The sequence below is a fragment of the Bos indicus x Bos taurus genome, chromosome 24 (assembly GCF_003369695.1).
Source record: "Bos indicus x Bos taurus breed Angus x Brahman F1 hybrid chromosome 24, Bos_hybrid_MaternalHap_v2.0, whole genome shotgun sequence".
NCBI classification, from domain to species: domain Eukaryota; kingdom Metazoa; phylum Chordata; class Mammalia; order Artiodactyla; family Bovidae; genus Bos; species Bos indicus x Bos taurus.
In genome coordinates, this window is record NC_040099.1 from 19,691,324 (window position 1) to 19,710,130 (window position 18,807).

Below are 18,807 nucleotides of genomic sequence, written 5' to 3' on the forward strand. Positions count from 1 at the left end.
AGATTACGATAAGCACCCTACACTCCGGGAAGCAGCTCCATCGTTCCTTGCTGCCGATTCTCCCTGCTTCCCACGATTTGTGCAGAGCAAGGATTACAGTTCCCAACCCATAATTCAGAGAATAAGACCCAGAGAGGGGAAGCAGGCGGCCCAATGACAAAGTGAGTCTTGCCCGAGTCCCACCAAAGCCAGGATTGAGGCTCCCTGTTATCTAATGGCCACAGAAGTGACTCTTGGCATCAAGCCCATCAAGGCTCCGTGCTACCCTCAGTGGGGTGGCATCATCTCAGAACTGGGACTGGGAACACGCATTAAGACCCAGTGGGTCTTTCCGTGTGGATCTCAGGCAGGACAAGAGCAAGGAACTGGGATATGCAGAGGAGAGAGGCTTATAACAATATGATTGATTATTTCTTAGAGCTATATATATTCATTAGATCCTTCTCTGGCATACAAGGAGAAATGTATGTCCATTTTCTAGATGAGGAAACCAAAAGTGATCACATGACTTGCCCCAGGCGGGGCAGTGATGCAGTCAAGGGCAGGGCTGGTGGGACAAGGCTGGTCTGGGAACTTGCAGACCACACTCCGGATCTGCCTACTGGCAAAGACCTTGGCAGAGGTAACCTTACTCCGTCCTCTGCCACCAGGCCAGGAGGACTTTATCCAGGAGGACTTCATCCCGCTGGTCAGAGTTTCCCATTGCATCAGTACCAGAGGTGGTTCTGTGTTTCCAGGCCAAGGGTGACATGAAGTTGCCCTGGTATGATGTGTGGACCACATGTTCCCAACTTCCCACCTCCCACCCCTCCGCTCCTCCAAGCCCACAACTCAGTGTGGATCCAAGAAGGAGACACCCTCCTCCTTGAAGCACAAACACCATGAACAGCTTCAAGGAGATGCCCGGAGACCAAACACTGCCTTCCTTATTTCCTGCAGTAGCTTTCATAGAGACAGCCCTGCCCTGATGGGGACACCAAAGTGTGGTGGTGAGCAGTGGATCAAGCCCCAGCTCCTCCAAACACAGCACCTCAGCAGACATCCAGAAAAGTCTGCACCAGCTTAGGGCCACCCTCGGGTCCTGATGACCCATCCCTCCCTCCACAGACTGCCTCTCCCCAGCCAGGCCCCCTCAACCAGGCCTCCCCAGCTGCCCCCCCACCACCGACCCCGTCTGGAAATGACCCTGCTTTGGGCCACAGGAGAGCAGGAACCTCGGGCAGGGAGGGATCAATTACACTGTGACTCAGCTAGAGGGGCACAGAGCCAGGGTGTGAGTCACGGAGCCTGCCCACCGCCTCCTTCTCTGGACGGGGGCCAGTCATGCAGGTCTGTGTGGGAGCCTCCCGGGGGTCGGGCATACAGATGTGTGGGTGCAGGCTCCCAGGCAGTGGGGGGTGCCGGGTGTGCTACAATGTGGGCCCTTCCCAAGCCTAAGTGAGGTGGGCATCGCTGAACTGCTGGGTGGGGAGAAACCCATGAGGCCCCTCCCTGACACAGGCTCTGCTCCCCCAAACACCTTCACAACACTATACCCACAACCAGATACTTACATTACTTTTATCTCCCCAACACACTCAGAGGACCACTGAGGAGAAACCCCAACTGTCCTCTTCCTCAGAAAATACCCATGTCCTGTTATGCATGGTCTAAATGCTATTTCCAGCTACAGTTTATATTTATCCCTGGAAAGGAGAGCCTTAGTTTACTTTTTAATAAATCCACTCACAATAATCACAGCTCACCTTTAATGGCAGTGGGGCAGACACGATATATTTATTACCTTTTAGGACATAAAGATCGCCTCTTTATGACAATCATATGCAGTGTTATCATGCCCGTATTTCAGATAAGGAAACTGAGGCTGAGAGCAGGACTTCTGTGGCTGGTGGGTTAAAAACCTGTCTGATTTCAAAGTTCAGACTCTTTCTATACACAGTGCATGCACTATGCATACATGTCTCTATAGTCAAAGTCATATACATATTTTTAAGCAATAAATTCCCAGTTGTATTTATAGACTGTGTTTCTTTAAATTTTACTCTGCACAAGATTTATATGAATGTGTCTGCTTAGTAAGAGAGCAGAATTTACATACACAACTTTGCTTAAACACTTTGAAAGAATTTAAACTTATTAAAAGAAGGTTGCCATCTGGAAATTATTTGCTGGGAGGAGGATGGTTCTTAAAAACCTATGGTACCTTCTTTAAATATTCCTAGTGGTAGCAAACCTTCAGCCTTTGAATGTGGAAATGACCTGTGGGAAATGGGCCCAGTAAAGTGTCCCTCCCACTCAGCACATGTCTTGGGCTGGAGGTGATGGGTGATTTCTCCCTTAAATACCCAGTCTTTACCTTCTTTGTCCCGGTCTTGTGCCATTGATAATACTCTTCTGTGTTAACAGATGGTCAGAGAGTTCTTACCCTGAGTCTTTCCTGTGGGCTCAGCCTGCTGCAAACCCCTACCCCATGGCCACCTGCCACCCTGGAACACAAGCCTACATCCTGCCCTGGCCTTCACTACCCAACTTGACCGTGCCGTGGGCCCTCTCCACCCGCTACCCATCTCTACTTCTCTCTCCCCAAACCAAGCAGCTGCAGATTCCTTGTCAAGCTCTTGTCAGCCCTCAGCTGCTGGGTGAGGGGTCCACACAGATGCATGATTCTGAATCCCCTAGAAAACAACCCTTTGAAGAAACAGCCCAATGTAAACGTCCTGCTAGCTCACCTTCCCCAGCCCCCTTCCAGTTGGGGTCTCCTCCAACCACCTCACTCCAGGTCACCAGCACATGTCCACTGCCAGCAGATGCTGGATTTCTTAATCCCCAAAACTATGTGAAGGGTGCCATGCCAGCCTGAGAACCTGGCAGCAGTAGGGAGAATTCAGATGAGAGAGCACGGATAGAAGCTATGCGTCCAGCAAGTTTATCAGAGAAATCACGGCCCCGAGAAAGTGACATGTATGCACAGCACTGGGTGTGTGTAATAAACATAAGTCACTATTCCAGCTTCTAAAGTGAGCCCAGTGTCTGAAAACCTCAGGGCTCATGTACAATAAATTAACATAATTAAAAACTAATTAGTAAAACATCACAATTAAAAGGACTTGCTACAGCAACACCTCACAGGTAAGAAGGGGCCGCGGAGTGCCAGCATCTGGTACCCAGGGCAGGCCCCAGGTAGAGGCGCTGATGACGCCTCGCTCACCCTGAAGGATGCCGCTCCCAGGAGCATGCTGAGAAACAAGTAGGCAGCAAGTGAGGGCACCCACTGAGGGTCCCACTCAGGCCCCAGCTGGAGGAGGCACACCTCCTCCTCTGCAGGATGTGGAGGGGCCTGGGCCAGCCCCTCAGCGCCCCCCTCACTCCCCACCCGCAGCGTATAGTGATGCTCTGACAATACTGGCTGATCAGACATTGATCTAAGCACTTGCCCTGCATCTACTCATTTACCCCTCATCACCATTTAACGAGGAAGCTTCTATTCCTCTTCCTATTTCACACGTAAGAAAACAGAGCCACAAAGAGACTAAAGAACCTGTCCAAAGTCCCAGAGTTAGTAAGTGGGAGAGGCAGGACTTGAAGCCAGTTTCACCTAAACACAGTCATAAGCACCTGCTCCTGGTGGACGGAGTGCTGGCTCCTTTCTAAGAAAAAAAATAAATAAGTGTTTAGAAAAGATAAACTCCCAACGCTTCAGTTCAAATAAGATAACTTTCTCTACACCTTTCCGTCGCCTATTTTGACCCTCAGTTTCTGTTCTCACCGTAACAGTTTTCACATGAGAACCGTGAGTCAGCCTCCCAGGTACTGTCTCCCCTTCTTGGATGTGATGTGAGGAAGGAAACGAGGGTGGCAGAAAGGACCCCAGTCTCCATGTTACAGAGGAGGAAGCTGAGACCCAGGCAAGGCATCACTAGGTCCCTCCCACTGACTTCAGGCTGGCCCAGCCCCAACCGGGGATGCAGGAAGCAGGATTCCAGAGGCAACATCTCCAGGTCTGTCTGTCCTGCCCTTCCATTTCCTGCCCGCCCTCAGCGAAAGTGAGGCAAAGCCTGGATCGGCATGAAAGCCTGGAACAGGAACCTGGAGGGCACATGCATACTGACCCAAAGGCGGGAGACTCCCCGTGGCATTTCCTGCCACTGCCCAGGCCCAGGGGCTCCCACAAGACCAAGGCCACGTGTCCCAAGGGGCTCAGCCAGCCAGGAGAGAAGCCCAGAGGCCCCTTACCAGCCCTGCCACTTACCTGAGCTCCAGGAGGCAGCCAGTCCCTTCTGGGGAGTCCCTGGGTTTCCCACAAACACGCTGCGGACCACCTCCAATTCTCTTCCTCCCTCCAGGGTTCACTCTCCTGGCCAGGCCTGCTGAGGGCTTAGGACAGGACAGGGGAGCCCTTCAACTGTGCACTCTGGGTGGCAGGAGACTGCTAATTAACTGAGAAAAGGCAGATGCTGTTTTCCTGTTTTTTCCCACCTCAATTACTGCTCCTTATACCACGAAATCTTCCCAAATTATTCAAGGACAGAACCCCTGGGCTTATGAGGAATATAGAAAAACAGACTTCCGAGGCTGCCTTAAGCCTCGCCTTGCCCACCCTACCTGCCTCAACGCAGGAGCCTTACCTCTTCAGCATCCTGCAGAGCCCAGAGCCCCTTGTCCTTTTCAGGCCCGGCAGCTCCACCCACTGCCTCAACCTCTCTCATCTCTTCCCAAGTGGACCCACCACTTCCTGCAGGGCCAGATCAGAGCTCACCCCACCAGCTAGCCAACCCTGGCTGCCACTGCAGCGTCACCCTCTCCAGGATCCCATGGCACAACTCTCCCGCAACTTTCCCTCGAGCCCCCAACTGAGTCTTGCCCTTGGCTGGTTTACCAGGCTCTGAGTCAGTCTCTTGGCCCAACAGCGAGCAACTGAGCCTCTCTTTCTCTCCAACCTCCCCTCACTGCCCTCTGCAGGGCTGGGCAAGCAGTTCACTCCAGAAGGACTTTAACTGGAGGTCTGGTCTCTGCTGGGGGTGCCCCATCAGACCGAAGCTCTGTTTTCAGCTGGCTCTCAACAAAACCTTAGAGAACAGATACTTCTTGCCCTCCTAGCCCTAAGGCCAGGCCATCAGCCAGCTCTTTGGCCATCTACCCTTCCTTATCCTGCCCATTTTACCTCAAGGCTGCTACCCCCATCACAAATCACCACACACAGCTCAGGGTCGTCTTCTGTTTTCCCTCGTGTGGATGTGGAACTCCTCGGCCAGGAAGACATTTAACCATCTGTTGCCGTTTGCTGTTCTGGGGCTTTTCACTTGGGATGACTTTGGTCTTTCTAACAAGATAGCTGGGTCTTCCCAGGCCTGTCCTTTCTCTGTTGCTGCCAGGGGAGAAAAGGACAGGCTGGATCAATGTAAGAATGACTGAGTGGGTGCCTCTAAGCCAAGTTGCTGTGCATGTTCTACCCTGCTTGTGTCTCACCCTGGGCTTTGAACTCCTTCTGGGAGAGAGTTTGCCCAAGGAGAGTCCCAGGGACAGGGGGGCCTGGTGGGCTGCCGTCTATGGGATCGCACAGAGTCGTACATGACTAAAGTGACTTAGCAGTAGCAGTTGCAGCCCCTATCCTTAGAGTCCATTTGAATGAACACAGCCTTGCTCCCAAAATCAAATTAGACATTGGGATCTAGAAACTCCACCCTAGCACCTGCTGCGTGCCCTTGCCTCTCCCGATGGCTTGGTTCCCGCCCTCCGCCAGGTCTCAGTCTCAACTAAGAAAGAAGATTCACAGGCAGGAGAGCCCATGCAGGTCTGAGGGTGTGTGGTCATGGCCAAAGCTGCAAACGTGGTTCTGTGGGTACCAGAGGGAGGGGAGTAACGGTCCCCCAGCTGGAGGGGAGCTGAGCACAATGAGGCCCTCTTCCCTTCTTGAGGAGGAGGGGGGCAAAAGGAAGTGACGAGCAGGAAGCGAGAGGCTGCACAAGGATACCCCTGAGTCAGGATTCCCACCACATGGATGGGGTGCCTTACATCCCCAAAGATGAATCAGCATCAATGTGTAAACCCCAAAGGCAGAGAGCAAATGAGAAGCAATTGTTTGCAGCTCCCCTTCCATTTGCCAGCCTTCTCTCTCTCAGTGGATGGAACAATTGTGGCCACGAAGTGGCACTTGCAGAAAAAGTTTTCAATCTGTTTAAATGCCACAGTGAGTCATACTTTGCCCCTATCTTCCTCTAATTACATTTCTCTTTGATGATTGAAGGTTAAAAAAATGTAAGTCTTTCTAGGTGATCAAGGACAAGGAGGCCAAAGCACCAACTGAACCACGTTCTTTACTGTCTTCTCAGGGGCCCTTTATGTTCTGAGACACATGTCTGTGTCATGGTAACCCTATCTCTCAGCTGTGGCTGAGAGGAGGGAGCCGAAGAGATCCTCACTGCGTCTTTAAGAGATCCTGCCTTGGCAGAAGCCGCTCCTGGCCCAGAAAGCTGGGGGGGAGGTGGGGTGTTTTACCATACACCTGCCCTGGAGCTAAAAGTTGAAGAATGTGCAAGGGAAGACAGCCCAGATCCAAAATAAACCGTCCTCAGATGGGAGAGAGGGGAGAGTCAGGAACCTTCCTTAGGGAAGAAGAGGCTCTTCATAGCTTCAGGTCCAGGGTCCGGATGTGAAGAGGAACCAGGGTGCAGGAGGCAGATGCGCAGAAAAGCACGAAGCAAGGAGTCTTTGCAAGCCTCTGAAATAACCAGACGTTCCCCTTTCAGTAACAACTCCATGCCCCAACTCACTCCTGCCCAGGGGCTGCTTTTATTTATGTATTGGCTATTATTATTAATAATAAAATATGAATAATGAAATGCCTATGAATAATTTATTTGAACCTGGAGGGAAGGGGCTGAGGGTCAGAAAGAAGTGGACCGTGAACCTCAGTCCCCTCTTCTGTGCAGGCCCTTCCTTCCCCAGCCCTCCTCAGCTCACTCTCTTTACTTCCGCTGGTCCTCATTTCACTTTGGCAGGTGGGGGAGGCAAGGAGAAAAAGAGGCTTCAAGAAGGAATCACTCTCCTAAACTCCCCTTTTACGGCAGAAAATACATTCCACTCTGTTGTGTGATTCTGGGAGTAAGTATCAGCGCCACAGGATAATGTTGGAAGTGAGGTTTTGAACAAAGTTATTGGCCTCTGCTGATGTGTCCTGTGGGAAAGGGGACAGGGAGGTCTTAGCCCAGTGGGTGTATGCACACACACACACGCAGAGTATAGATACAAACAGGGTCTAGGTACATAACCACACTGCCTCCACACAAGCACCCATAATCCTGACAGACATACGCACCCATCTCCCAGCCACCAGCTCAAGCCCTCCGTGTGGCTACAAGGGACACGGGGCTTTATTAGAGCACTTCATGGGCACACCAAGCCCACAGCCACATGTCAGGGAAGCTCTCCGTGTGAGTTTCTGTTGCAGTCCTTCAACTTGGGCGTTTTTTAGACCATCAGATAACACTGGATAATGTAAGCCCTGAACCGAGTTATGAACCCACTCTACTTACACAAGATTCCATCAAGCAAAGGCAGGAGTGTCTTAAAATGAAAGGATGAAGTTCCACAATTCTCAGAACTGTACTTGCTGTGAGGGTTGGGCTCGGGATCGTCAGGGAAAGGTGTCCTGGCTGGACTCCGGGCCTGGGGCAGCGAACCTCGGGGCCTCCTCCGGCGCTGGAGAGCTTGGCGGCGTCGTGGCTGTACCAAACGGGCTGGGTCTCGGTTTTCAGGCAGCTAGGGTCTCATTTCTTTAACTTAAATTTTAAACATATCGTCTAGTAACGTCACGTAAGCCGAGGGCAAGGAGAGAGAAACGCAAAACACCGGAAAGGGACCGACGGGGACCAGTCCAGGGTCACACCATCAGCTCTGCCCCGCAACCCGCGAGGGAGCGGCGTGTTATCTTATTTGTCCGGTTTCTGAAGCCGAGAAGAGGCTGTCCTGGAAACGCCAATATAGGAGAGCATGGGGAGCAGGTAAATATCATTAAAAAGGAAAATCTGCTTTCCCAAATCAAGTTCACTACCAGCCTTGGCCCCCAGAGGCGGGGCTGCTCGAACCCAGCTCCCGCGCCAGCCACTCCCTCTCCGGCGCAGCCGACGTCCCGGCCACCGCGGGCCCGATGGGGAACCCGGCGGAGTCCGAGCTGGGCGGCCAGACCCTCGGCCCTCTCCCTCACGTGCCGCCCAGCCCCGCACTTCTGCAGCGGGAAGTGCTGCAAACGAAGCCCGTGTGGGGCAGCGCACGCAGCGGGTGTCTGAGTCCGGCCGCAGCCCGGAGAGCGACTCGGGGACTTTATTTCTTTTGATGGTGGCTTTACAAAAGAATAATAATAAAAAAAAAAAATTTTTTTTTTCAATTTGAACCAGTAAAGCAGACAAGGGCAAAATCAAGCCAGTCCCTCGTGCTGGCTCACCGGCCACCGAGCCCAGAAGCTGCCTGCTTCCCCGCCTGGCGAGCGGCCGACGCGCCCGGCTCCTACCTTCCTCCCGCCAGCCGCCTGCCGGTGCAGCCGCTGCGCTTCGGGGCGGGGAGGCAGTCCCGGACGGAAACACCCACCTCCAGCCTTCGCGGGCGGGCTGGGACGAGGGTCGGGCCCCGAATTTCTACGCCCCGGCCCCCCGGCGCGGCCCGACCGCTCCCCAGACCCGTCCTCCCCAGGTAGCTCGGGTGGCTGTAGACAGTTTTGCGGGAGGGCGAAGATTTGGGGTTGCTCTGGCAGGTTGGGGATGCGAGGAGGGAAAAAGGCAGAGAAAGAGAGCGCGCGCGCGAGAGAGAGAGCTCTTGTCTATAGATTTACCCACATAATATATATTTATGTAGCTTTTTTTTCTCTCGACACTGATCAATGCGCACTCGGATCGCTGGGCGGACTTCCTCCAAGCCGGCTCGCTTTTTCGAGTCTAAATAAATAAATAAAGAGAACCAGATGGGAGGAAAAGAAGCGCCCATTCTACCTTCGCCGCCGCCCCGCCCGCCATCCCAGCCTTTGCTTCGCCCGCCTGGCGCCCTAATAGAGAGCAGCTCGGTGGATAACGCCCCCCTACATACCCACGAGAAAATGAAAATCAATGTTTTGTTTTGTTTTTTTAAGAAAAGACAAAAAGTTGCACCTGCTGCTATGAACAAAAAGAACCCCCAAAACGCAAACGAGGAGATCAGAAACCCCGTTCCTAACTGGCACCCGCTCCCCGCGGCCGCCGGGCCCGGAATCTCAGCGCCTCCCGAAGAGCCATGCGCCTGGCGCTATTTATAGCCGGGGGCCGTCTCGGACTGTACCACCGCCGCTCGCCGGGGCCGCCGACGGGGGAGGCGCGGGGGGCCGGCGCCGCCCCACGCCGCCCGGCTCCCAGCCGCCGCCCGCCGCGCGGGGCCCCCCCACCCACTCCCGCCGCATCTCACCCTCTCAGGGCCCCGCGCCCCCCTCTACCGCGCTCGCACACTCGCCGCCCCCACCCCTGGTCTGACTGCGAACTTGAACCGGTCCAGCCTGTTTAAACGGAAAGGACAGAGATCCTGTCTGTTCAATGTAAAAAAAAAAAAAAAAAATTAAAAAAAAAATCAGATCAGACCGAAAGAGAGAGAGAGAGAGAAAGAGAGAGAGAGAGAAGAGAGGGAGGGAGAGAGGGGGGAGAGGAGAGAGAGCGCGAGCGCGAGCGAGAGAAGAGAGGAGAAAGAGAGAGAGAGCAGAGAGCGAGCGCAGAGCGAGGTGTAGAGCAACCGAGGGGGAGAGAACCCGAGTGTGTGTGTGCGTGTGCGTGTGTGAGCGCGAGCGAGCTTGCGAGGGAGAGGAGCGAGAGAGTGCGAGCGAGAAAGAATAAAAGGAAAGAAGATTTTCTCTATGTATATAAAGATGGCCACGTTAGCAAACGGACAGGCTGACAACGCGAGCCTCAGTACCAGCGGGCTCGGCAGCAGCCCGGGCAGCGCCGGGCACATGAACGGATTAAGCCACAGCCCGGGGAACCCGTCGACCATTCCCATGAAGGACCACGATGCCATCAAGCTGTTCATTGGGCAGATCCCCCGCAACCTGGACGAGAAGGACCTCAAGCCCCTCTTCGAGGAGTTCGGCAAGATCTACGAGCTGACGGTTCTGAAGGACAGGTTCACAGGCATGCACAAAGGTGAGTGCACCTTTCCCTCCCAACTTTGCCGGGGAGAAGGAGCGGGCGGGCGGGCCGGGCGGCCGGCGACGAGCGAGCGAGCGAGCGAGCGGGAGACGGCGCGAGAGGGAGCCTCGGGCGGACGCCGAGGAGGGAGGCGCTCGGGCAGCGGAGACCGGGACTAGGGTGCATGGGGCAGCTGCTTGCCGGGGCAAGGCTGGATTTTGGGCAAGAAGCTGATAGACGCGGTTTCGTGAGGGGAGAAGCGGAAGCAGAAGAAGAGAAAGAGAGGATCGAGAGAAATCGGGGCTTGGCTTTTTGGGTCCAGCGACTTGAAAGATTGGGATGGGGACGGCTGCGCCGGCCGAGCCCGGGACGCTGAGCGGACTGGCGGGCTCTCCAGCCGGCCGGGGACCAAGGGTGCTGTCCATCGCCGTGGTGCTGAAAATGCTAACAGGAGATGGTCTTCTCCTTCGCTCCGGGCCAGAGTAGCAGGGAGCGCAGCCGTCTAAAAAGAAGAGAGGTGACAAATTCAAAGAGATATTTTTATTTCGCTATCAATTTGACAGTAAACTCTCCCTGTCGAGCCGTGTGCCTGAATAATCCGGTTGTGGTTTGAGTGGTGGAGGAGGGGGTGGGGGGTTGGTTGTTTGAAGGAAAGAGGGACAAAACCTAAGGCAAGAATTAGCAAGGAACCAGCCATCCCCTGGTAGAGTGGGGGGTCAGGGAAGCCTGAATGATCCCCTCCTCAAGAAAGCAGGCAAGGCTTCGGGAAAAAATGTGTGTGTGAAAGATAGGCATTTTGGAGGGTGTATCCTAAATTATCCCAAACTCACAGTGCAGAGAGGTTTATAGTACATTATTTCTCTCCCTTGAAGCAATCATTGCTAGTGAGTACTTGGAGGAGGGGGAATCAGAATGATCAAAGAATTAAAACCCAGCAACTTTTTAGGAAAGTGGTCATGGGAATTGTCTGCAGCCTGTCTGTTTTCTCCTTGTTTTATTATCTTTAAGGCAGAGCCCCAAACGTGTTCAGTTGTAGAACGTGTGTGGGTGGCTGGTGGGTGACGAAATTAGCCCAGTGCTTGCTCCCTAACCGTAACGTATAGGATGTGCAGCGGGAATTAATCGGGGCTGGAGCTGTGTGGGCAAGTTAAATGCTTTCTGAGAGAGATTGATCGTCAGGCAGAGAGGGAGCACCAGGCTAAGGAAGTTGTAAGGGATGTGTATGGACGTTCCGTTTTTAATAAACAGTAGTGGGGAGAGCTGCTGAAGATGCTGTGTATAGAGCTGGTGGTTTTAAAGATGAAAACACACACACGCACACGCACACCCACCCACACACAGAGAGCAGCCTCATCCTTGGCCACAAATGGGCTATGAGCAGAGCTGATCCTCCGGCACATTAGGTGCAGAGTGCGGAGCTGTCTGGTTCTCTGAGCAGCAGTGGTTTTCACTATCACAACCTCCCTCCTTCTCCAGCCCTCCCTTCATCCGAATACTAAGCAGAGCTCCAAACTCTTCATAGTTGGAGTCCCAGAGAGCAGTTTTTATTGGCTTTAGCATCTTCCAGCTTGCCTGCTGAGGAGTAAATCTTAAAGTTAATGGCATGTTGAGTAGCACAAAAACACAGCAGAATGGAAATATACTGGGTTTGTTGGGGTGGGGTGAGGGTGGGGGCTGTAATGGAAGGAGAAACCAACCTTTATTCAATATGGAGAAAATGTCTGTCTGTTCAGAAGAGAAACTGGAAAGGTGGAATGGGGAGGCAGTCTTCGAAATAATATTTGTTTCCCCTTTTACCACCCTCCCTCTCAAGACAACCATATCTCTGTAGTTTTTCCCTTTCCAATCAAGCTCCCTAGAAGCTAATCAAGGTTTGTATCAAACCTTTGTCATTTCAATATGTCCCCAGATTTTAAAATAGCAATAATGAAAATTAAAAAGCAGAGGTATGGAAATTCTTTGCCCATCTTAATGATAGGTTCTTGTGGGGATTTGAGATTTTAAAGTTTAAAAAAATCAAAATCCACTAGAAGCAAAAAGACAGTTGTGAAGAACTGAGCTTCCTATGAGATCTGGGTTGGAGCACTTTCTTTGCTTCTTTATTTTAAATGAAGATAATCTTAAACAATATTCCTTGTTTTTTTCTCAAGACCCCCCACTGGTATCATCACTCTGTTTCTGATGGTTTGGGGGGCTCCCTTGTATTATAGTAAAGATGTAGAATTATCATTATTTGCATCAGGAAGGCAGAGAAGGTTAAGATATGGTGGTGTCATATGTAACACATCATATATATATATACATACACATATCTGGGCAGAATTCCTAGGACAAGCAAAACTTCATTTTCTAAATAATTCCTCCCCTAAACTGGCTCAGTCAGGGGCAGGCAGGCCCTTTGGCTCCGGGTGCCTCGTTGTCGAAGCTCACCCTTCAGAGCCTGAGTGTATATTTTCCCCTATGAAACTTCCTGCCTCTCCATCCTTTGGATTTTTATAGGCAAGGTTGGGCCACAATGTCCCTAACAGTGCCTGGAAGCTTGGAGAGAGCTGAATAAATGAGACAGTTTCCAAGGGCTGGTTTATTCAGTCCTAGAAGAGTTTGAACTCCTCCTTCAGTGATACAGCCTGATTTATTAGCTAATCCTGATAAAATAAGCCTCCGGCCACCTTAAAAAATTACTCGCTTGCCATTGGTGATTAATTACTGTTAAGTCAAAAAGCATGATGAGGCTTGAAGAATGAGGGTTGCATTTGGCTTCTAGATTTCCCCCAACTCTGAATTATAACATGAGGCTAGAGATAGAAACGTGCCTTTGTTAAGCCTGGTTTAAGAGTATATTTGTGGCTTTTTCTTTCCCCTGCTTGAATTCTAACTTCTAATGAATCAGACTGGGATAAAATTGAGAGACATGATAGGATACCGGCCTCCAGTGTGGATGGAATAAGTCTATTACTGGTTAAGAGAAGAAGAAGAAAATAAGTAAAAATTAAATTAAGTGCATGAGATTTCAGGTGGGTATCCATTTGTTGGCTACCTGCCATCTCTGGTAACTAAAGAAGGAAAGAGTTCTAAGGGTTAATGGAATACCTGCCATGCGTAGAGTGAACCTTAAAAGGCAATTACTCCAGTCAAATTGGGAGTCTGGAGGAGGGAGTAGGTGGGTGTTGTGGAGCAAACTCAGCCGTATCAGAGAAAGGCTGTTGGGCTGGGGAGGCAGCAAATAGCAGTTGTGGACTGGGGTGATTACTGTAAAGGTAAATTCACCCCCTGGAGACAAGAAAGCAAATGGGCAAAGGGAGATCTGGGTGCCAGGCAGAGAGAGAAAGGAAGAAAAAAAGCCCAGAACAATCTGAAGAAACAACACCTAGGGAAGACAATCCAGTTTAATGCAAACTCTCCCAGCCAACTCAGAGTCTCCTTTTCTCCCCCGTTAGAAGCACTTTGAGAAAGATTGTTTTTCCAGGCTCCAAAGAGAAAGACATTGTGCTATTGATTAAAGAAGAGAGAGGTAAACTCCCAGGGTAGCAGCAAAAGTGAGCTGAGGACCAATGTTGCCTCTTCCTGTAGAAATTTTCTCCTTTGGAGGAAGAAACAGGTCACCCACTAGTCTAATTCTTTCCCTCGCTCACTTTTTATTTATTTCTCTTTTTTTCCTTGTATTTCCTGGAGAAGAGAGGCAGGACTGAAAATACATATGCACACATAGGCATGACCGTTAACACACACACATGCAGTTAGTGGATCACACATGAACAAGCCACAATCCATTCATAACTTTGGTCTTGTCTAGCAGGATAGGAGGCAGCAAAGACTGAGTTACTGGGAGACATAAAGACTAGTGCTCTCTGGATAGCCATATTATAATGCATTATCTTTGAAGTCATTTAAGTCCAATTTAAGTGGTATTTAGTATAATATTTATGAATTAATGTAATCTAAACATAAGGCTGTCCCCAAAGGTTTAAACGGCCTTTACTACTGATGTGTGCTTGTTCCCAGAGCCGGCGATGCATTTTAATCTAAACAGCCAAGTCCTCATCACAGTCCCTCTTGTTAACCAGTCAGAACAGATCTGTGGCCTGGATAACCCTTCTGCATTGAGATTTTCCTCAACTGCATGGAGGAAACTATACTCCACTAGCAGCCCCAGGGGCTGCCAGTCCGGGAGCCACAGCTTCAGAGACTTCAGCCCCTCATACTTTCATACTATATCCAGAGGGAGGGAGGGGACAGAGTAATGGAACCTTCTGTGAATTGAGCTCCGGAGAGTATATCATTTTGAAATATACTCATCGTCAGATTCACAACCTCTCATTTCAATGGTATCTGAGTAGGAAATTCCTCAAGCCCCTTGATTTGGAGTGCAACTGGGAGAAAGGGAAAGGGCAAGGGTTATGATTATGTTTGGGTGATTTGTGACCAGCTTCATAAAATTATGTCTTGTAGGTTTGTGTAAGACGTAACAAAATCATTGAGTTTCGGCTGCTTGACTTTAGCTAAGAGAGCTCGTTGTTGTTTTTTTCCCGAGGTAGGTGAATTAAAGCCAGTGAGGTTCTATCTGATTTCTGTTTTCAAATGAGTCTAAGACACAGGGAAGCCAAAGTATCAGCATGGTCATCAGCTCAATTAAGATGAACTTAAAAAAAAAAAAAACACTTTGGAAAAATAAAAATTCTATTCTGTCCAGGGAAAGACACTGGCAGAGTGGCTGGTCACACACATCTAGCTTTTAAAAGAAAGATTTGCCTTGTGAGAAAGAGATGGAAAATGAGAACGCTGTAATAAAAAAAAGAAGAAAAACATTTAAAAAAATGTTTCACTAAAGAAAAGTACCAATAGTAATTATCGCAAAGTTAAAATAAATCTAAACCATAGCCCCTATTTTAAAAACCTCCAAATTCCAGATGTTGATAAGTATTCTATTTAGGAGTAAAGAAAAAAACTATTGGGAAATGATTAGTTTACTTAAGATGCTGGTGGTTATTTGCTGGATGTGTATGATTTCATTTATCAGACTTCCTGAGAATCAACACACGTGTGTGCACACACACATGCACACACAGAAATAAATTAATCTGCACATGTGCACTATATGCATCCATGTGCAAGCATGAGTAAGTGCATCCCACACATGTGGGAACCAGGGCTGGCCTAGATTTTACTGCAATTCAACAGGGAGATATTAACACTTCCCCCCCACCCCACTCAGCTTTAATGGGAATTCTAGATTGGGTTGAAAGAACCCCCTTGGCATACTTTCACTCTCTCCACCTGCTCCAGTTGGCTGATGTTTGTGGCTTCTCAAACAAAAAAACCAAAATAAAACAAAAAAAAAAGCTTTTCTTGAATGAAGTCATAGCTTAAAAACAACCCAAAGGAAAACAATTACAAAAATGCATGCCACAGATATGCAAACATCGCCTCCGTTCTGTGTATTGTAAAGTTTTCAGAGTGCTTTGCAAAAGCTTATTTTCAGGGGGCATTCCTAATACTCGGTGATCTCAGCACACTCCAGTGACTGGAGCAAAGGCCATCACTGTCATTATTATCATCATCATTCTCATTATTGTAATTTATAGACCAGGATGGGAGAGGAGTTTCTGAGTGAGGCCTGAGGAGATATCCAAGACACCACCTCTTTGGTTGAGAAAACAGCTGGGCTCACTTGCCTCTGACGGATTTGGGAAAAACACTGCACACCTCATGCCTTCCACATCACCAGAAGGTGGTCAGTTTCCAAACTGACCTAAGAGGGATCCCATTGGTGAAGATCTGGAACAAGTACTCCGTAGAGGAGAGGAAGAGGCAATAGAAATTAAGTTCCAACATCATGGCAGAAAAAAGGAAAACTGAAAATTGGGAGGCCCAAATGCCAGCCAGTAGCTGGGAGCACTGGTTTACAGTGGCTGAAACTGCAGCAGCTTCTGAACTTGGAAGGGAAATCCCATGTGACATGCTGAGAGAAGAGCTGGAGGGTGTGAAAACCTGTGTGTGTCTCTGGGTACTGGAGGTCTGGGGGAGGGAAGTTGCTGCAGCCTGCGTGGGTGTTGGTGTAAATGTGAGTGAGTGAGTGTGTGTGTGTGTGTGTGCAGGGAAGACCTGATGAATTCAAGTGGCATGGAGATGATGTTAGGGATAGTTTCACATTGCAAGGCTGTATGTGTGGTCAGGGAGATGGCTGATGGAGAAAAGAGAATAACACTGTTCTTGTGATTTTGTGCATGCTCCACCTCAGAACTCATGGCTTGGATCTATCAATGATCTAAGTTCTAGTGTGGAGGTGTGCTCTTGTTCATCAGCCTGATATCCCCACCCAAATGTCCAGGTCGGGGAGAGGTTTCATCTCCCCTCACTCATTGCTCTTCAAAGGCTTGCCCACTTCTGCTCACTTATTGACTCATTTTAGAAATGACCTTCCATCCAAGATCTGAGTGGCTAACCACAGAGCCCAGCTCCCTGCAGGCACTGCTCTTCTACCGACTGCATTCTTTACCCCACCTGCTGCCCCTTGGCATCCCAGTCCTACTTTCCTCTTGTAGTGCTCTCTCTCTCTCTCACACACACACACAGACACACACACACAGACACACAGACACACACACACAGGACTTGGCCATGCCAATCGAGCTAGGCCCTGGCAAGCAGGGGGCTGCATTTAACTTGAAAGCATGTGGAGGTGGCAGGGACCTGGTGGCCCACCTTTTGGGCTCTCTGCAGAGAAAACATGTTCTCTTCCTTTACTTTCACCTTTTCGGCAGCCCTTCAAATACACACATCTTCAAGAATCACAGAAAGCATCTAATCCTGCCCAAATAGCCTAGGTGAGGGGAACAGAGCCCCCAGCTCAGTTGAGGCCCTTTTATCGTCTTCTTCCGTGTCCCTCTTTTCTTTTCCCCCCTCGCTACTAAAGATGCCCTCAGAAATCCCACAGTGGGCCTGGAGAGAAGGATCCATGTTCCACTTGGTGACATGAGGGTGTGGTTAAAGATGTCAGGGCAAAAGGACAATGATGGGGTAGAAATAGTGGCAGAGGAATTTCCAGAGTTGATGTGCTTGTCCTAAGGGTTTCCGCCATCTCCAGTCATCCAATCTCCAGTGGCCCCAGGATAGGTGTAAAGCCCAAGCCACAGCTCTGCCCACAGAAACCAACAAAGCAGTCAGGTGGGCAGCCCCAAGGCAATTGCCCTCCTTTCTGAGTCCCTCTGGGAGCAGAAGCGGATGCGCTCAGGACCGTGCACTCACGGGGCCGCTCCCCTCTGCGCACTCCACCTCTGGTTTCCCTTATCCTCCCTTGTATCTCCCCGCCAGCTTGAGCCGACTGACACTCAAACGAAGCGATTCCCAGCAGCTCAGCTAAGGAACAAATCCTACGTGGCTATCTGCAAGATGTAAATAAACCGGTGCCCTCACCGAGACAGACACAGTGCTGCTTCTGTGAGGATGGAACAGCCAAAAATATTGATCAAAGCTCAGGGGGGAAAAAAATTGATAATGAGCTGGCCTCCAACAACAGCTTAATTGACGGAGACTTCCGAAGGCCGACTCGGGACAGCGCATAAACTGACCGCAATGTTACTTTAGTGCAATACACTCTGCTTTAATTAATTATCACCTTTGTTAAGAGCGGCTCCAGATCAAAGGTTTCTGATTACTTAACAGATCTTGCTATAACAAAGCCCCCCTTGCATGAGGCTATCCCACTGCTTGAGGTGAGGCAAGCGACCTTCCTACTCATTTCCTTTCCTCTGAGCTGTTGCTTCTTCCTCTTTGTTAAAGACAAACACATCTTACTGCATAGCCGCTCTGTCCTAGGATGGGGAGGGAGAGGAGTGTTGCCCTCCCGCCCAGGGCGTGGGGCCGGCGCTGCGCAGCTGTTTCTAAAATTACACCACTGGGACTTAGTTCATCTTCAGATCTATCTGGCTGAAACGGGGAGTGTCAATAGAATAAGAACAGACTTCATGGAAATGCAAAAGAAAAGAAAAGATGTGTGTGTGAGTGTGTGTGTGTGGGGGCATGTGCGTAAGCAACTTTGTGCACATCCACATAAATATTACGGGATCGATACATTTCACATCCGCTGCCCACACCTCTTAACTTCTCCCTCCTGTCTCTTGAGCACCTGTGCTACCGTCATATTTCACTCTGAGAAATGCTCACAGCCAAAGCGTGCATAGATGATGCTATATCGAACCAAGCCATTGTTTGGATGTGGTGGTGGAATCTGGGTGCCCATTGAAGGATGGTCCTTGCCTGGAATAGCTGGTGCCTAAAGAGTCCACTTCTCAAGGTATGACAGGAACCTCACTCTCCAGAGTCCCCCAAACTGACAGGTGACTTACTTGAAAGCAACCTTTGGAGTCGTTCTAGGCAGATTTGAATGCCATACGTGGCTGTTTGTTCATTATTCTAATTTAATGATGCAGTCACACCTAATTAATCCATGTCTGGTTTATTCATACACTATGTCTGAGGATCCAAAAGATCTCTCTAGCTAGCTGGCTTCCCTTTACAGGGGCAAGAGAGGGGGCTCTCCCGACAAGTGAGTGTCTCTGGGTCCAAACAGGAACGGATCACTGTAGACAGATTTGATGGAGGCACTGTCCCTGACACGCTGTCCACCCACGTAGGAATGACAGCAGTTACAGAGATGACAGCAGTCACGGAG

General features: G+C 50.1%; 1 protein-coding gene and 1 long non-coding RNA gene across 56 annotated transcripts in view; one reads left to right on the forward strand and one right to left on the reverse strand.

Moving 5' to 3' along the window:
- Positions 1–1,746: 1,746 nt before the first annotated feature.
- LOC113882901 lies at positions 1,747–9,277 on the reverse strand. 6 transcript variants are annotated; one of them, XR_003508478.1, is made up of 5 exons: positions 9,138–9,276; positions 8,829–8,927; positions 7,533–7,722; positions 4,250–6,718; positions 1,747–3,647 (listed from the first exon to the last, which is right to left on the reverse strand). It is a non-coding gene; the product is annotated as an uncharacterized LOC113882901 (long non-coding RNA). The 6 variants fall into 6 exon arrangements; XR_003508475.1 differs by having other exon boundaries at positions 7,533–7,965; XR_003508476.1 differs by having other exon boundaries at positions 4,250–5,365; positions 6,599–6,718; positions 7,533–8,927.
- A 313-nt stretch (positions 9,278–9,590) lies between these two features.
- CELF4 (CUGBP Elav-like family member 4) overlaps positions 9,591–18,807 on the forward strand; it is a 313,128-nt gene continuing 303,911 nt past the window's right edge. For all 50 annotated transcript variants that reach the window (XM_027525715.1, XM_027525707.1, XM_027525710.1 and 47 more), the window contains exon 1: positions 9,591–10,151. In XM_027525715.1, coding sequence (XP_027381516.1) covers positions 9,866–10,151 — 286 coding nt within the window. In that variant the 5' untranslated portion in view covers positions 9,591–9,865. The remainder of the gene's footprint in view (positions 10,152–18,807) is intronic.